The sequence below is a fragment of the Macrobrachium nipponense genome, chromosome 3 (genome assembly GCF_015104395.2).
Source record: "Macrobrachium nipponense isolate FS-2020 chromosome 3, ASM1510439v2, whole genome shotgun sequence".
Lineage (NCBI taxonomy): Eukaryota > Metazoa > Arthropoda > Malacostraca > Decapoda > Palaemonidae > Macrobrachium > Macrobrachium nipponense.
This window is the reverse complement of record NC_087202.1, coordinates 103,673,236-103,690,735: the sequence shown is the minus strand read 5'-3', so window position 1 is coordinate 103,690,735 and position 17,500 is coordinate 103,673,236. Positions and strand designations below refer to the sequence as shown.

The 17,500-nt window shown below is 35.8% G+C and overlaps 1 protein-coding gene across 1 annotated transcript in view; it reads right to left on the bottom strand.

Annotated features, from left to right (window-relative positions):
- LOC135221927 (GTPase-activating protein CdGAPr-like) overlaps positions 1 to 17,500 on the bottom strand; it is a 746,105-nt gene that overhangs the window by 256,253 nt on the left and 472,352 nt on the right. Inside the window, 1 exon segment of the mRNA XM_064259951.1 lies at positions 6,371 to 6,562. Within this exon segment, the coding sequence (XP_064116021.1) occupies positions 6,371 to 6,562 (192 nt within the window).

Below are 17,500 nucleotides of genomic sequence, written 5' to 3'. Positions count from 1 at the left end.
CAACGCTTGAAACGGGATGCACAAGCAAATGGAGGAAAAGTGAGCAAACAAACTGGGGGAAACTGGTGGTCCAGAGGAGGTAAGGAAGGAGGGAAGGAGGGAGGGAGGTAAGCATAAAAATCACCATTATGACAAAAGAGGCATCTGCGTGTAGACCTATTCGCCATTAGGAGAATCTCCAGATCAACGGACGTGAATAATGCCTGAATAACAACGCAGCTCGCGAGGTCCTTTTTTTTTTTTAAAGCACAAAACCCCATTACCCGCCCAGCCTCGCAAGCACACGTCCGCCAAACTTCCTTCCGGGGAGATGGCTGGCTGGCTCTGTGGCTGCTTCCATGTGCGTGTATACAGCGCGCAATAAGAATGTCTTCTATTTTCACTTACTCGGGGAGTTAGCCAACAGACTGATTTGTTGTTATTGTTGTTGTTGTGGGGGGGGGGGGGGGGGGTTTAAGGAAAGCCTTATGGAAGAGCCTAAAAAGGTATGAAAAGGTATTTCGCATTAAGTTAAAGATACAGGAATTTTAGGATTAGATATTTGTGATATATTTATTAAAATGAAAAAGAAAATGTGAAAAAATAAATAATGTTACACAGTACAAAAAATGATTTCAATTAAAATAAAGCGTATTTATTTCAATTTCCGTTGGTGAAACAAGGATCTATATGACCGCAGATTTTAGCACGTTTTAATTTATTTGGTGCACTGAATTTAGGTTATATTTCTTTTCGATTATTTTGTGTTCCCACTTATAAATGAGAATACATGAATGTGTTTAATTTGTGCCAGTTTTACTTGATCCTTGTTGTTAGTATGAGAAGTACTAAGTATGAGTAATAATTACCAAGACCACTTCACGCTAAGTTAGGGATATAATATTTACAATTTATGTGTGAGGGGAAAATCTTCATCGAGATTTTCAAAATTATTACAAACGAATGCCATCCGATTACAGCAATCCACAAACGTATCATACGACGCCTATATACTAATTCTTTTAACTAATAAAATTGAGGTCCAAAAACATCTAAAAATCTATATTTCAACACGAATATAACTAAAATTAATGCACGAGAAATTCAAGCTCGTCAGCTGCAAAGCGAAGACAATCCATATGTGCAAGTTTCAGCTATGAGTGCACAACATCTGAATATAATGAAAACAAGAAAATGAAAGACACAGATATTAAGGAACATTACATATTCCAAAAATAGATTGTGGTACCATGCTTACAAAAAAAAAGATGAAATTTTATATATTTTGAGCAAGATACATAAAGTATATGTTAACATAAAAAAAACTTTAAAACGTGATATATTATATATATATATATATATATATATATATATATATATATATATATATATATATATATAGTGATTTAAAAAAAATTCATATTAACATGTACATGATGTATCTTGCTCAAAGTATATAACATTATATATCTAGTCAAGTGGGGCAAAAAACAATCAAAACACAAAACTTTCATTTTTCCCTCTATTTGATTTTGTATTTGTATTTCTAGTTAAACCTTTTCATAATGATCAATATTCAATGTTAAGTAAATCATGAAAAGGAATTGAGCCTAGGACCTTTAATGTTTTTTAACAATATTTTTTTATGATTTTTTTTTATCCTGAAATGGGGTAAAAAAAAAATCATATCGAGGCAAGAACAAATCATGTTTATTTTTGGCTAAAGAAACATGTGTAAGAAACTAAAATGCGTTTTTCCATACAAAATGGGAAGTTCAACATGAACAAAAGTTAAATCATATCAAAAGATAACAAAAAAGTACATTTTTTGCTATCTAATTGTGAAAAAAATTTTGTTATAACAATTTCCATAAACAAAATGAAAATCATTTCACTGGTATGAATTGTAAATCATGCATACTCATGCTATAATTCAATTAAAAAATCCTTTTCTATCATCTTAAGACGAACATATGCCATTTCATCTGGGAATCTAAAGAAACCTTTCTTCACCATAAGTTCTTCTGGCCCGTAGAAAATGTACGTTGTATCAACAATATCAATGTCCTTTTTGTCCTTGTTCCGCTCAATCTAGGTCCATTCCCTGGGGTTGCTGGAGATATTCTTCTTTTGTAGAAAATCAACTTGAGCTTTCGCTACTGTGCCGCCTTCATCGTTTGCAAAGGTTTTTATTATTTTCCCCCCAAAATAAATCATTCGTGGTTCAGTGTAGTATACTGCATGGTACTTTCCAACAGAATCTTCTGATATTACAGGAATGCCTGTTTCTATTGGCGCTGGTACCATTTCATGTTCACATTCCATGTCGCTTTCATCTTTATCCAAACTGAAACTAACGTCATAAGCAGAATCACTTTCCAAATTTATTTCTTCAACTGTTGTTGTGCTGTCGGAAAGTGGTTCAGGATTCTTTTTCTTTCTCTTGGTTAACTTCATATTCATTCTTCCTTTCGGAACCTGATGACTTGTAAGCTCCTTACTGCATTCTCCTTGAGTGATAATTTGGCTATGCATGTTGATTTGTCTTCTTGTGAGAGGATGTGTTCCACTACGTCCTCTGGAATTCAAAATCTCTTCCAGTGAAGTTTCCTTTTCCTTTGCTACCAACAGGATATTAAACTTCATTCCTGTTGGAGCCCTTGCTTGAATTTCATTGACGAGATCCGTCCAACTCAAAATTTTAGCAAAGTGTTCCTCGCTGCTGAATATCCTTAATATCATCAAGAAGTTCATCTTTATCGGTGCGGCCTTGAACATCCAGCCAGTGAAAGTAGATCTCTGTGAAACATCCTGCTGAAATGCTTATGATGGAATTAGTTGCGAGTCGTTGATGCCTGCCTCCTTATCAGTCATAGCATCCGATACCACAGGATTATTTTCGTCATCTTTTGGGCGCCCTCTGTCCAGCCATGTTTTGAAAGTTTTCAATTTCACAGGACAAAGGCGATCTTTATTGTACTTTTCTGAATTCAAAGGATATGTTCCAGTAGCACAAAAACCTGCCTTTGCATTGTCAGTCGAAAGTCCCTGCGGTTCCAGACACTGCACAGCATATTCACAAAGCCACAATTTTGTAATGGCAACCGTGGCCCTGTCTGATGTACATGCTGTTGCAGTGCTGCATCATAGTATGATTTTAAAGGCGCAAAGCAAGCAACGTCTAATGGTTGTAACAGATCTGTACAATGTGCAGGAAGATTGATGATACTGATATTTTCACTTTTTGCCACTAGTATTGTCTCTACAGATGTATGGCCGAGATGCCCATCCAAAATCAGGAGAAGTGTATTATCTAACAAGTCTGAACATGTCTCTATTAAAAAGCGAGTCTATGCTAAGTATCTACAGTGTATGGATGTTTAAAAAAACATGTCAGTCAGTCCTTGGAAAGGACAAATACTTATTTCACTCAAATACAAAAGGATTTATTATGCTTTGAAGAGACACTATATGACAAAAAATATGATCGGAGAAATAAAAAATCAATTTTGGGGTAAAAGCTGCTCACACTTGGGGAACAAAAAATCAAGTATGGGGCCAGAAAAAATAAGTGATTTTGATTTTTTCTTACCCCAGACTTAGCCATTAGAATGGTGCAAAAAAAATCACCTCTCCCCCCCGGGAGGGGGGTCAGGGGTCATAGAGCAATACACAGGGGCTACCGGGGGGCCTTGTGATTCTTTCTTACCCCAAAATGAGCTTGGACTCTGCGAATGGGGGAAAAAAAAATCAAACTTCTTATGAGCTACTTTAAAGTTTTGCTAAATTTTCCCCTTAAACTTTTGGAAAAAATTATCCTGAAAATATGCATTAAAGAAATGTTATGTAATATACACATGATAGTAATTACAAAAAAGTATTCTAACAACAAATCACCTAAAAATGATGATTAATTAGGGAGAAAGGTATAAAAAGGGGTGATTCTTTCTTGCCCCATCAACCCATATATTTTTTCTTACCCCATTTTACTATCTTTTTTTTTTTTTTTTTGTAAGCATGCTACCACATTCTATTTTTGGACTATATAATGTTCCTTAATCTTTGTCTTTTATTTTCCTGCGTTTTCATTATAATCAGATGTTGTGCACTCATAGCTGAAAATTGCTCTCACACACACAATATACTATATATCTATATTATATAGATATATATATATATATATATATATATACTATATATATATACATATATATATAATCTATATATATTATATATATATATATATATATATAAATATATAGTATATATATGTATTATATATATATATATATATATATATATAAGATATATAGATATATATGTATATATATAGATATATATATATATATATATATTATATATATATTATATCTATAATATATATAATATAATATATATGCATGTATTAACTTATCACGTACACAAAAGTTCTGTGCATGAGAACGATTACTAAAAGGACGAAGGATTTCATTCAAACTGGATGGTATCTAGCGGAGTTATTTATTCAAAAAAGTTAGCAGCTCTCAAGGACAAATATTATCATTATTCGATAACGCGGACTGTTTGCCTTTTAAAAGCTTGTAACTTTTTTTTTAAAATAAATAACTCTGCTAGATACCATCCACTTTGAACGAGGTCCTTTTAGACCTTTATAATATATATATATTATATATTATATATATATAGTTATATATATATATATAATATATATATATATATAAAATATATATATATATGTGTGTGTGTGTGTGGTGTGTGTGTGTGGTGAATATGTAAATATATATAAGTATTATGTAAGTAGTTTATATAGTAAGTAATATTATATATATATATATATAATTGTGTGTGTTGTGTGTGTGTGTGTGTGTGTGGTGAATTAATATAATATTATATATTATTATATATATATAATATATATATATATATATAATATAAAAAATATATATATAGTATAAATAATTAGCCAAGAAAAAATTAATGCATGCAGAGCCAAGCACTATTAGTGGAACTTGAGGGATTGCAATTATGCATACATGCATAATTTCAATTTTAAAGCAAATATTGATGCTGATATGAGAGAGAGAGAGAGAGAGAGAGAGAGAGAGAGAGAGAGAGAGAGAGAGAGAGAGATTGATTCCAAATATGAATACTGCAGCCACATAATCCCACTTTCACTATATAAAAAAAAAACTTAACCAAGGGACGAATATTTAAGCTAAAAAACAAACATACGGAACGAATGTTTAAGCTAAAAAATAAAATAAGGAACAAATACTTACGCTCGAAAATAGACTAAGAAACGAATAAATAAACTAAGGAACGAATATTTAAACTAAAATATAAAATAAGGAAAGAATCTTTAAGCTAAAAATAAAACAAGGGACGAATATTTACGCTCGAAAATAAACTAAGGAAGGAATATTTAAGCTAAAAATAAACTAAGGAACGAATATTTAAGTTAAAACATAAATTTAGGAACAAATATTTAAGCTAGAAAATAAACTAAAAAATTAATATCTAAGCTAAAATATAAACCAAGGAACGAATATCTAAGCTAAAAATAAACTAAGAAACGAACATTGAAGCTAAAAAAATAAACCAAGGAACGAATATTAAAGCTAAAAAAACTATGGAACTAATATTTAAGCTAAAAATAAACTATGTAACTAATACTTAAACTTAAACATAAACTAATAAATGAAAATGTAAGCTAAAAAATAAACTACGGAACGAATATTTAAGATAAATAAAATAAGGAACGAATGTTTAAGCTATAAAATAGGCTACGGGACAAATATTTAAAAACAAAAATTAACTAAGAAAAGAATATTTTAGTTATAAAATAAACTAAGAAGTGAATATTTAAGCTAAAAAGTAAACTACAGAACCAATATTTAAGCTACAAAATAAACTAAGGAAACGAATATTTAAGCTAAAAAACAGACTAAGCAACGAATATTTAAGATCAAAATAAACTTAGGAACGAATATTTAAGCTAAAAAATAATCTAAGGATCGAAAACTAAAGCTAAAAACTAAACTAAGGAACGAATATTTAAGTTAAAAAATAAACCAAAGAACGAAGATTTAAGTTAAAAAGAATAAGTAGCGAATATTCAAGCTAAAAAATAAACTAAGTAACGAATATTCAAGCTAAAATATAAACCAAGAAACGAATATTTAAACTAAAAAATACACTAGGCAACGAATATTCAAGCTAAAAAATTCACTAAGCAACGAATATCTAAGCTAAAGATTCAAGCTAAAAAATAACTAAGGAACGGATGTTCAACCTAAATAATAAACCACGGAGCGAATATTGAAGCCACAAAGCCAAGACTTGACTTTCAAATGCGACGAAGCAACAGCCGAGTCTTCTTCAGCGAACTTACCTGCAGAGGAGGCAACTCGACGTACTCGTAGTGGAAATGGGCGCACTGGTCGAGGCGAGGGAACCGCGTCTCACCCTCGTCCATATCGACCATACTCCTGCCCACATTGACGCCCATGCCACTGCTACCCGTCAGGTGGGTGATACGCACACCACCCCCATCTCCGACGTCGCTCGATACGCAAAGACCGCTCTGCAAGGGAAAGAGACAGAACAATCAATCACAGGTACTGATAACATCATATTCTTTCAGGCATGAACGTTTCTCTCTCCGAAAACAATAAAAAGAGGAAAGGTTTTGACCAATGACAATTTATGGAACATTTTCACTTATAATAGCCAACAGCCATATCTATAATCATTAAATATTTTATGCAGCATTAAAATATTATTTTCATTCTAAAAAATATGCAAATAGAATTGCGCTTATGCAATGTATTGTTCTCCCCCCCTAACCTTTAATTATACGTTATACCTAAAAAAAATATAAATAAATAAATATATAAAAATAAAAGCCATGCAGGTACGTATCAGGAAATGGCAAAAGTGACTCTTATTAAATAATTTTATGCTCACTAACGTTAAATGCGATAAAGGCCGAAGTCACCATTACCACCATATGCAATTATACACTAGAGATAAATCGAAAATAAAATAATTTTTATAATAAAACCTAATACTTACAATATATGACTACAACTAACAAAAAATCACAGTAGCAGTGACAGTCACCTTGGCAACACTAGAAAAAACATCAATAGCGACAGAGATAAAAGCTGTAACGACACAAACAGAAATAATTACGATGCTGATTTATTGCACAAATCTTAATGACAATATCTTAGAAAAATAAATTACAAAGCAAGAAAGGTGTTTTCATTTATAATATTACGTTTGCTCCTTTGGCTTCTCATCAGCAAACGTATACCTACGGTCCACCAGCACCCACTTTTATCTTTTCTTTTCAAAATAAGACTTGATACAAAAGAAAAATAATCAGATCAACCAACAATAAAAAAAAAAATATATCAGTAAGAATTAGTACCCGAAAACTGGATATGTAACCACCACCCGATTGTCTATCATTAAGAAGAAACTATCAAAAAAGTTTTTAAAAAAATGAGAAGCCATACGCAAAATATTTGCTTGTTCATTTAATTTCACGGGTTACCGACTTCAACATATTTTCATTCACATTCTTTAATAACAGTCTTATTTTTGCATTAACTTAAATGTTTTACGAGTTAAGCAGTCCCTCGTTGGTCAAATGGTTTTCGCGCTCGACTACCAACCCGGTGGTCCAAAGTTCGATTCTCGGCTCTGCCAACTTTTTCCAAATTCCTTACGCGCAAGAGCGATGTATATTCACATCGTCATAAAAACAGCAGTATACTCCTCCGAAATTAGAAGCAAATAATACTATTTTGATTAAAACGAGAGCCTGGATCCTTCACAAGTTTATTTATCGTAGCCAATTTCCAAGCGATACGATTTCAAAGCGCACACAAACACGTCTTAAGCCTAAATTGCCGATGGCAAAGAGAAGGATGGTGAAGGGAAGGTTACCCCCAATAAATCAGAAAAGGTTGTGAATGGGAGTCGAGAAAGTCATCATCAGCCTTCGATATGATTGCGAGGTGGAAAGAGCACAACAACACCGACAAGATCATTTGTTAACATCCTAACAAACAGAGATTACGATGCGTCAACTGACCGTCACAGGCCATCTTTTTCTGTATCATTTCTAAAGTTTGTGTGTTTTATACAGCGTGGAAACTTCGTAGTCAAGTAAATAATATATGAAAACTTCACATACTTTACGCAAACTAAGGCTAACGGTGAATTGGCTGTATCCCATTATATTTTGATAATCTACGATCTATTCCTCCTCAGTTATTACAGTTTACGCAATTATTCGCCTTTTTAGATTTCAATGTGTGCATCCGAATCTCCCCTCGATATATAATCCAGGGGTCCCCTTCCTTCATTTAATTTCTGATATTAAATCCGCATACTCAAACCACTTCATAAACTTCTACTAAACAACTATAAACGAGACGAGCTTCATCGCACATCACTGCAACTAACCCAATCCTACTTCAGCATCGCTTCTAAATATATGTAAACCCATCACATTCGCGATTACAGTGGAGTCAACGAAGCAATATTGATGGGATGCGCAACATACAACACCCGGGTTGCATTCAATATGCAGTGCAACATAAAGCCTCCATCACAAGGTAATGTGCGACTGATCATTCATAACACGCCGTCTGTCTGTGAAGTTCTGATTACATTTCGCCCTCGGGCACTGCAAACGACCACGCGAGATGATCGACGCGGAATGGGTCACCGTAATAATACAACGATAATAACAATGACACGACCGAGAACACTGCCACTAAGCCAGAGGTATAAGTTCTCTAAACCCCGGACACAGCGAATAAAATTCTGTCATTTACTGAAATGTCTAAAATTTGCGGACTAAATGATCATGAAAAAAAAAAAGTCAACAGGACACAAAAGGGATTCCAAAATAAATGACCGTATGAATAAATCCAAATCTCAACAAAGGGAAGGGGAAAAACATGAAAAGCACACGGCGTGCGTTTCACATGCCATTAGAGAACGAAAAATAATACGGTAATAATGGAGCGCAGCGTTTAGCTCTGAAACTAGTTCACCAGGAAGGGGACACGTGGAAGTTTTTTCTCGCAGACGCTAAGAAACTAAATTTGAGAGAGTCGGGAAGAAGTGGTGGGGGATATTAATCCTCTCGCAACTCAAACAGCTCGGTGTGTTTGAGAGAGGATATTAATTCTCTCGCAATAGTCATATACCGCCCCCAGGCCGGAAAGAATGCAGTTAAAATACTACCGTTCATTTTCATATGCAATTATGTTAAGCCTCGTATCACAAGGTCCAATATACAGTTTCCATTACTAAAAATGCACGTAAAAATACACACACAAACTATATACATACATACATACATGCATGCATACATACACACACAAATACATATGTAGATAGATAGACAGATAGATATATCTATATCTATTCATTATTATAATATATATATATATATATATATATATATAATATATATATATATATACACACACACACACACACACACACACATATATATATATCTCTCCCCAAATAACCTTTAATATATGAACCAATATAGATATCTATATAGATATTTCTTCAACAATGACCCATTCCCTTATAACAAAGGGTTGTTCTAGAAAAGCACACAAGGTCACAGCCACATTCTTATCTTGTCCGATGAAATGAGCATGAACCCCTTGCACAACTGTGACATTCATCCATACCTTGAGGCGCGTCCACACGGTCGAACAATGTCCGACGGACAAACATTGTTACAAATTACCAATTGTCTACAGGTCTTTGCCTTCCGAGCAGAGTAAAAGCAGTAGGATACAACCTCATCTGGTAGCACTGATTGTTGCTTGCCAGATCTACTTCCATCGTTTCAACGCTTATGACGTCATCCTGCTTCGCCGATTGATGTGGTAACAATGTTTGTCCGTCGGACATTGTTCGACGCACCTTTACACCCAATCTCGCACCTCCTACTAGATATTCTCTCCAAAAGCTGTTCCACACGATCTATGCGCTGCTTTCTAGGTCTTCCCTTCCTTCTCCCACCGAACACACACGAATTACCCTCCTTCATTGATTGATTGATTGCTTATGAAATTTAGGTCTTGAGGACCAAGCGCCGGAACCCATCAGGATTATTCAGCACCCTAATGAAGTTGAAATATAAAAGTTAGTATGATAAATTATGAATAAGTGAATGATAGCCCTCCGTTCTTTCCACACAAGACCATCTCGAAATACACCGCTCCATACTTTCGCAAACTTATCTCAAATTCCTTATCCAACCCATTCTTCTAATACAGGGGTTTTCAACCTTTTCCTTCCCACGTACCCTTTTCGGGTATTTGTAATATCAGTAATGTACCCCCTTCGCTTTGTATAACGTGGAAAACAAAACCAACTCAGAACAACTGTAAAGAGGGAAAGTAGCAGATAACCCCCTTGACATAACCAATAATATTGTAAACATAAAGAATTCCATAAAATAATAAAAAATTCTTTTATAATTATTTACCTCTGGCAATGCAGTAAATACTCAAGGTTACGGTACTGAGCTGCAAAACAAAATATATTATTATTACTTGAGCTGCAAAGGTAGTTAATGAAATGGCTGAAACTGTTTTCATTTAACTATCCTAGTTGGCGAGGAGCAGTTTTTGCTAAAGCACATTGAAGGTCGGCATCTAGTATTCACTCGAGTGCCATGGGGAACGCGTACCCCAGGTTTAAAACCCCTGTTCTAATACTATATATGGTGCGCAAACAAATCATCTCAGCAGCTTCAACATTTTTCTTCCATTCGAATTCAACGCCTATTTCTTGCATTCACAACAGAAAGCTGGTTCAACACAGCCTTCAAACATTCCCACATCAGCTTCCACGGACACTGACTGTATTCCCAATTGCAGATGAGTCCTCTCTCTTGGGGTCAACAGCAACCACTTGGTGGCAGTACTAACTTTAGGATTACACTCATTCGGGCTCCCAAAATAAACGCCAATATGCCTGGAGCACCCAATATGGCTGGCTTTCAAAATACACCTTTCCTTTTCGCCTAAGGGCAGTTTTGGTGTCTTTTGAAACGAATTGCAAGTTTATATATAAAAAGACTTGATGAAATTGCTCTTCATTTTTAAGTTGCAGGTGGAGGTTCCTTCCATGAATTTTATTAGAAGTAATAATTCAACTTCTGCACAGAAGAGTTGACGTATACATGACACGGGGAATGTACAACAACGAGGCGCGCACGCACGCGCAGTCCGTTGCAAGCGGAAGTTTGAGGCTGCGAAGGAATTATCACATGAGAACGATCCGGGAAACTTTGGGACGGTGGCAGCAACAGCGGCTGCAAAGTTGACTCAGTTGCAATAATAACTGGGGCATGCATGCAATTAGGGAAGCTTGTTCTCATCTCGACTCAAATATATTCCCACTCGACAAGGTCCCCCACACTTCAGACAGCGGCAGTAGGACCACTGCCGAAAACGCGATTCGCTTTCGGACGAGAAAAAATGAAAGACAGGCATGTTGCAAACTCCATAATTATCTGCTTATAGTTCCCAGTTACCAAAAGTTGCAACATTAGAAGAAATTAAGACATTTTAGGTCGTGCTTTAGACGAAATTTTTATATCAACCTTGATTGTTTAGACGATGTTATAAGCTCATCATACAAATTCTAAAAACTGTATGCATAATAAGACTTTCACTGCCACTGCACTAGAAAGTGAGTAAAAGGAAGCAAACGAGGGGAAGAGAAGGTCTGCTGCAGTTAGAATTCACTTTCTAAAATGACGTGACAAATAAACAAGGGACCCATAAACAAATGTTTTAAACTGGTGATAAGAGAAAACGCGAGCGGGTGTTTGAGGACGGCCTGTCTAGCTAAACAAGTTAATAGATTTTTAAAGCTAACATGCTCATCGTATATATATATATATATATATATATATATATATATATATATATATATATATATATATATATATATATATACATATATAAAATGTATGTATGTATGAACGCGTGTGAGCATTTGTGTGTATGTGAAACAGTAGAGTGCAGTTAAGGAGTCAATGAACAAAAAGACAAAATAAAAATATTAATAATACAAATAAAAAAAATAAGATGCCATACAACTGAGACAACAAAGGCTGCCAGATACGCACCTGCAGAGAAAGGTTCTCAGTAGATGGAAGCAGCAAGGAGGGAAGAAAACGAGAGAGAGAGAGAGAGAGAGAGAGAGAGAGAGAGAGAGAGAGAGAGAGAGAGAGAGAGAGAGGACGCAACGTTTATTGAATCGGGGAAGGGGGCCATTGGCACCATGTTATGGGTCATAAAAACGGCGCACAAAATATTGAAAATCGACAGTAAAGAAAGAATCTGATTCGTTCAACTCTTCAAAGGAGGAAATATATATATAATGACCATCCTTCTCTCTCTCGCTTCTAATATTAAAAAAAAAAAAGGGGGGGGTAGCCTCTTTCCCAACACCGTTGCTTTGGGCATCTTCATTTGCTGTGGCCATGTACTTTCTCCATAAAAATACTAAAATATACCAATAAAAGGAGAGAGAGAGAGAGAGAGAGAGACTCGACTTATATCCAGAGCAACTGAATGAATAAATTAAAATCCTATCAGAGTAAGTATGTGGAACGATATTTAAAATTGTGGAAGTGGAATGAGAGGCACTTGTACCCCCATTCCAAATGTGTCAAGTGTGCCAAGTACTGAAATGCCCAGTTACCTTTAAAATTCTAAATTCGATATGATGTCACGCAAAATCTATTCGCAATGGGAAATTCTGATCCTTTTCCCTAATCCATTAAATTTTTTCCCCGATTCCATATCAGCCATAAGAAGCGTAACTCTACACTCGACTTCTCTGAATAATGTTTGGGAAAATCATTCAACAATTACGAATTCATTTACGCAATAGACTCGTTCGCTCCCATGGTGACGAGATTCAGGAAGTCATCTGGAGAGAGAAGAGAGAGAGAGAGAGAGAGAGAGAGAGAGAGGGGGGGGCCCTATTTATTCGGTATGCTGTAATAAGTAATGATATACCGTAATGCTTCCTAAGATATTCTATGACAATTCTTCGGACTGAAAATCCGGCTTCTCATTTCATGCTGAGAGAGAGAGAGAGAGAGAGAGAGAGAGAGAGAGAGAGAGAGAGAGAGAGTCGAGCCGCTTTAATAAACCCCCAGAAAAAACCACAATAAATCAGGAATAAATGATATTAGATTAGACTTAATGAAAGGGAAAGCGAGAGGGAGGGGGGGGGGGGGGTGCAGCTAAATCATACTTGCACTGCAAATTCGGCGTATAACTTTCTCAAGAAATTTGGTCGAAAGAAATTCTTACCTTCTTGTAAGAATGAGATTCTAAGTGGTAATATGAATCTGTGCTTAAAAATACGACTTCACCTAAAATGCAAAAATACATAATTACAAAAGTAAGTTAGTTATTCATTGTATAATCCATACTTAAATGAGCCTTTCTCAATCTAATTATATGGGTAGAAATGATTGATCTCGGCTAATGCTCTAAAATGCCCTTCAGTTTTTACACATACACACGCACATACATACATGCATACATACATACACCATCCTAAAAAAAAAAAAAAAAAAAAAAAAAAAAAAAACCGGCGTTCTCAGTTAGTCAGTCCCTAAGAATTGACAGACAAATATATCCTCCACTCTCAACAAACGAAACCTGATCCCCTCGATGACACAGCAGAGGTTCCCTTCGCAAACTTCCCCTCCCTTCCAATCTTTAACGCGCTAAAGTAATAATATAGAATGGGGCGCCCACCAAGAGTAAACATCAGCTGACGTTCAATCTCCTTGAGCAGAGTTAACTTACACCAGGCAATCTGCACCAAAGCCCCCTTTTCAGAGCCCTAGTTCTTACCCAGTCACATATTTCGAAAGATGCGCTGCAGGCGCACCAGAGGGTGGCAGGCAAATTTTGCATTCCATCAGGGTGTTTGCTAAAGAAAACATAAGATGGAATTCATCACTTATTTTACAGACCCGCCACCACTACCAATGTCATTTTACTAATTTTACCAGTGAAATGACATTGTCACATCAATTTCAATAATCCATTCTGTGGGCACTAATATTCCCTCAGATACAACCCGAGTTAGAAAAGAAGACCGCTAACTTTACAACCAACAATAATCAATTTCTGGTGTATTTGACAACAATGAAGAACTAAAAAAGATGATGATGTGCATAAGCCTTTCTCTAAAATCTGATTTTACGCAAGTGCTCACTTTGTACTTAGGCTCACTAAAGTTTCTGTAAATCTCGATTAACTATTAGGATTTAATGACAACAACGCAATAGCCGTTTGATTATGGCTACTAAAATCGGCGTCACAACACAACGGGTCAATATTCACAAACTAAAAGTAATTATAAAGAAAAGCGCCTCACGATAACGAAGACCAATAATTCAAAGCCCACTGCTATCCCAAATCAAGTAAGATGTCACCTGCACCAACATACTAACAATTCCGGTACAGTATCGGAAATGACGGGTCATGAATGGAAAGACGCTTCAAAATGACTTCTGCGATATCCAGTGCCTTCTAGTGACATCAAATTAATTTTCGGATCTCAGGAAGAAAACGGGTTTCCGATAAGAAACTGCAAAGTTGTACAAGAGGCGATACGCATTATGTCAAGGCCTGATCCTTGGTTAGAGAGGTAGATACACTTTGTATAACCTCGACTCCGTAGTGACAATATCACGCTCCTGAGGGTTTGTCGATATGTCGCGTGACAATGAACAAAAACCGCAGCTCCAAGATTCTGCCATACATGCGTTCGCAAAATCGTGAATTTCAGGGATTTAACAGTAATACATTAATTACCACGTTCCCAGGCAAAACCCGTAACTGATTGCATACAAATACTGGAAACTGTCCTATGATATAAACAAGAAATGAACACTTGGTGAAACAAGATTTAATCATCTAGAAATTCCTTTTAAAAAAGGCGCTAAACAAGTACATAAAAACCGATTTTCGGGAATACAAACGAACACGAATCAAAATTGATCTTTTCAGTCAATGGATTAATGAAGAAGCCGGCCTACTTCAACATTATTTATAATCAACCTTATCCGGTGGTCTGAGGTTCGATTCTCGGCTCTTCCAACGTGGAATCAGAGGAATTTATTTCTGGTGATAGAAATTCCTTTCTCGATCTAATGTGGGTCGGATCCCACGATAAACTGTAGGTCCCGTTGCTAGGTGACCAATTGGTTCCTAGCCACGTGAAAATATCTAATCCTTCGGGCCAGCCCTAGAAGAGCTGTTAATTAGCTCAGTGGTCTGGTAAAACTAAGATATACTTATAATCAACCTTACTGGAAATTACAAACTGGTATCGGTCGTAAGGCCTCATATATTTATAACAGCAATGTAATCAATGCAACCTGTTTTAGGTCATTTGTGTTTCCTTTACTGAAATTCTGCTCTCCGGTGTGATGTCTGCTTCTGCCTGTGATTCATCTCTCTTAGACAGTGGTTCGTGGTGGTGGGTTTCTGTTTCCTAACAGTAGTAGTTATGACCTGGATCATCGACGGATGGTCTCTTGTCTGTCACTTTTTCATAAGATGTATTTGAACAGAGATTTCACATTCACAATTAACCCTGATTCCATTTACCTACCGAGAGCAACCAGATTCAGTCAACAGCAAAACCGCTCCACCAATATGCTACATATGTTCCTCGGTGTCGAACTTCCCAAAGGAAGTCGTGCAATTGGAACTTTTAAAACATTTTTATATATTTATTTTTTTTATTTGTTAATAAGTGGCGTCTCTTTCTGTATTTCCCTTTACCGCCTCTCACTACTTCCTAATGAACACCATATGTTTTGGAAGCTTGAATTTAAACTCAGTGGCCCCTGTGGGCTTGTTCCATATCAATAGGTTTCATCTTCTGAATAATAATAATAATAATAATAATAATAATAATAATAATAATAATAATAATAAACTGTGTGGATTGAGCTGACACTACAACTCGAAGTGATTACTGGCGTGGTGAAATATCGGACTAAACGGAGAAAGGCTCTCTGTTCTCATTAAATGACGATTATTACAGCGTTAGAGAGAGAGAGAGAGAGAGAGAGAGAGAGAGAGAGAGAGAGAGAGAGAGAGAGAGAGAGAGAGAGAGACTTAAAAACAAGCTCCCCAAAACATACGGTGTTTACCGATCAACTTTGTTTTTTTAATGGACATTTCAAAAAAGACCTGTTAAACAAAACATTAAACCTTCAGAGCAAAAAGGCAACAACAACAACACTGACAAAAATCAATCCCGCTGGGCCCCACAAAACAGAAGCCTCGACTAATTAAAACCAAAATGTGAAAATGGCCAGAGTAATTCCATAAGTGCCAACGTCAGGCCCTAGTGTCAGAACTCACGAAAACGCCCTCGCATCACGAGAGCACAGAAGAGAAAAGTCAACGTCCCCATATTATCACTAATGGGCAAGGCCACTCGTTGTCTCTAATGAAATCCTCACTAGGAACGCAATGGACCCTTAAACCGCCTATTTGTAGTAAAACACACAGTATAATTATCCTAAGTAAAGGCTTCCGTAATCAGATCATCTAGAAGCAGAGTTTATAACATTTTAATGGCTTTGAAATTGCTTACTATTAGATATACAAAACAGCAAAGATACATTTCAATAAAAACAAACGACATTTTAGGATGAAACCGAACGGCTCAATATAATAACAATAACAAAATCAAAGCCTTGACGCGCATATTCAACCTCATCAAAAACAAAGTGACGAAAACAAACGGGAAACGTGAAAAAACACAAGCTTCAGATGGCTATGTAGCAACAATGCAGAGGAAACGCGCATACGAGAAATCAACAATGGAAAAGAAATCGAGAAAAAGCTGCGTGATAACAATTATCTTCAGGGTGAATGTAATCGAGAATTGAAGTAAAAAACGTTGTTACAGAGACAAGTAAATACAACAGAATTTTTTCAAGGGAAAAAGAGGAAATGGATCCGCAGTCAGGAAAACAATGTAGTGTTGAGTCCATAAAGAGGAAATCTGAAGGCCCAGTTCATGTACTTGATTGAAGTGAAAGGTTTTAAGAGTAATGTCAATCAGGAGATCAATGAACAAATGGTTAAATGAAGTTTATAGATTACCAAGGTGATATTCCAGCAAGATAGTAACACCTTAACGTGTGCTTGGAAGAGGAGACTGGATAAAAAGAAAAAGTAATTCGGAACCAGACGAGGATAATAACAGTGTTCAGAAGAAAGATCACTATTCTATACTCATTATACTTACTTTATATTTTCATTTTCATAGCTTTCACTTGGAAGGAAGTTCGTAAATACCAAAAAATGTATCCAGAACATGAAGAAAGAACAGATGAGGTGGTGTTGCGTGTGTTACGTACAGTAGGCGTAATAATTTCTGGTGAAGGGGCAAAACTGCTTCT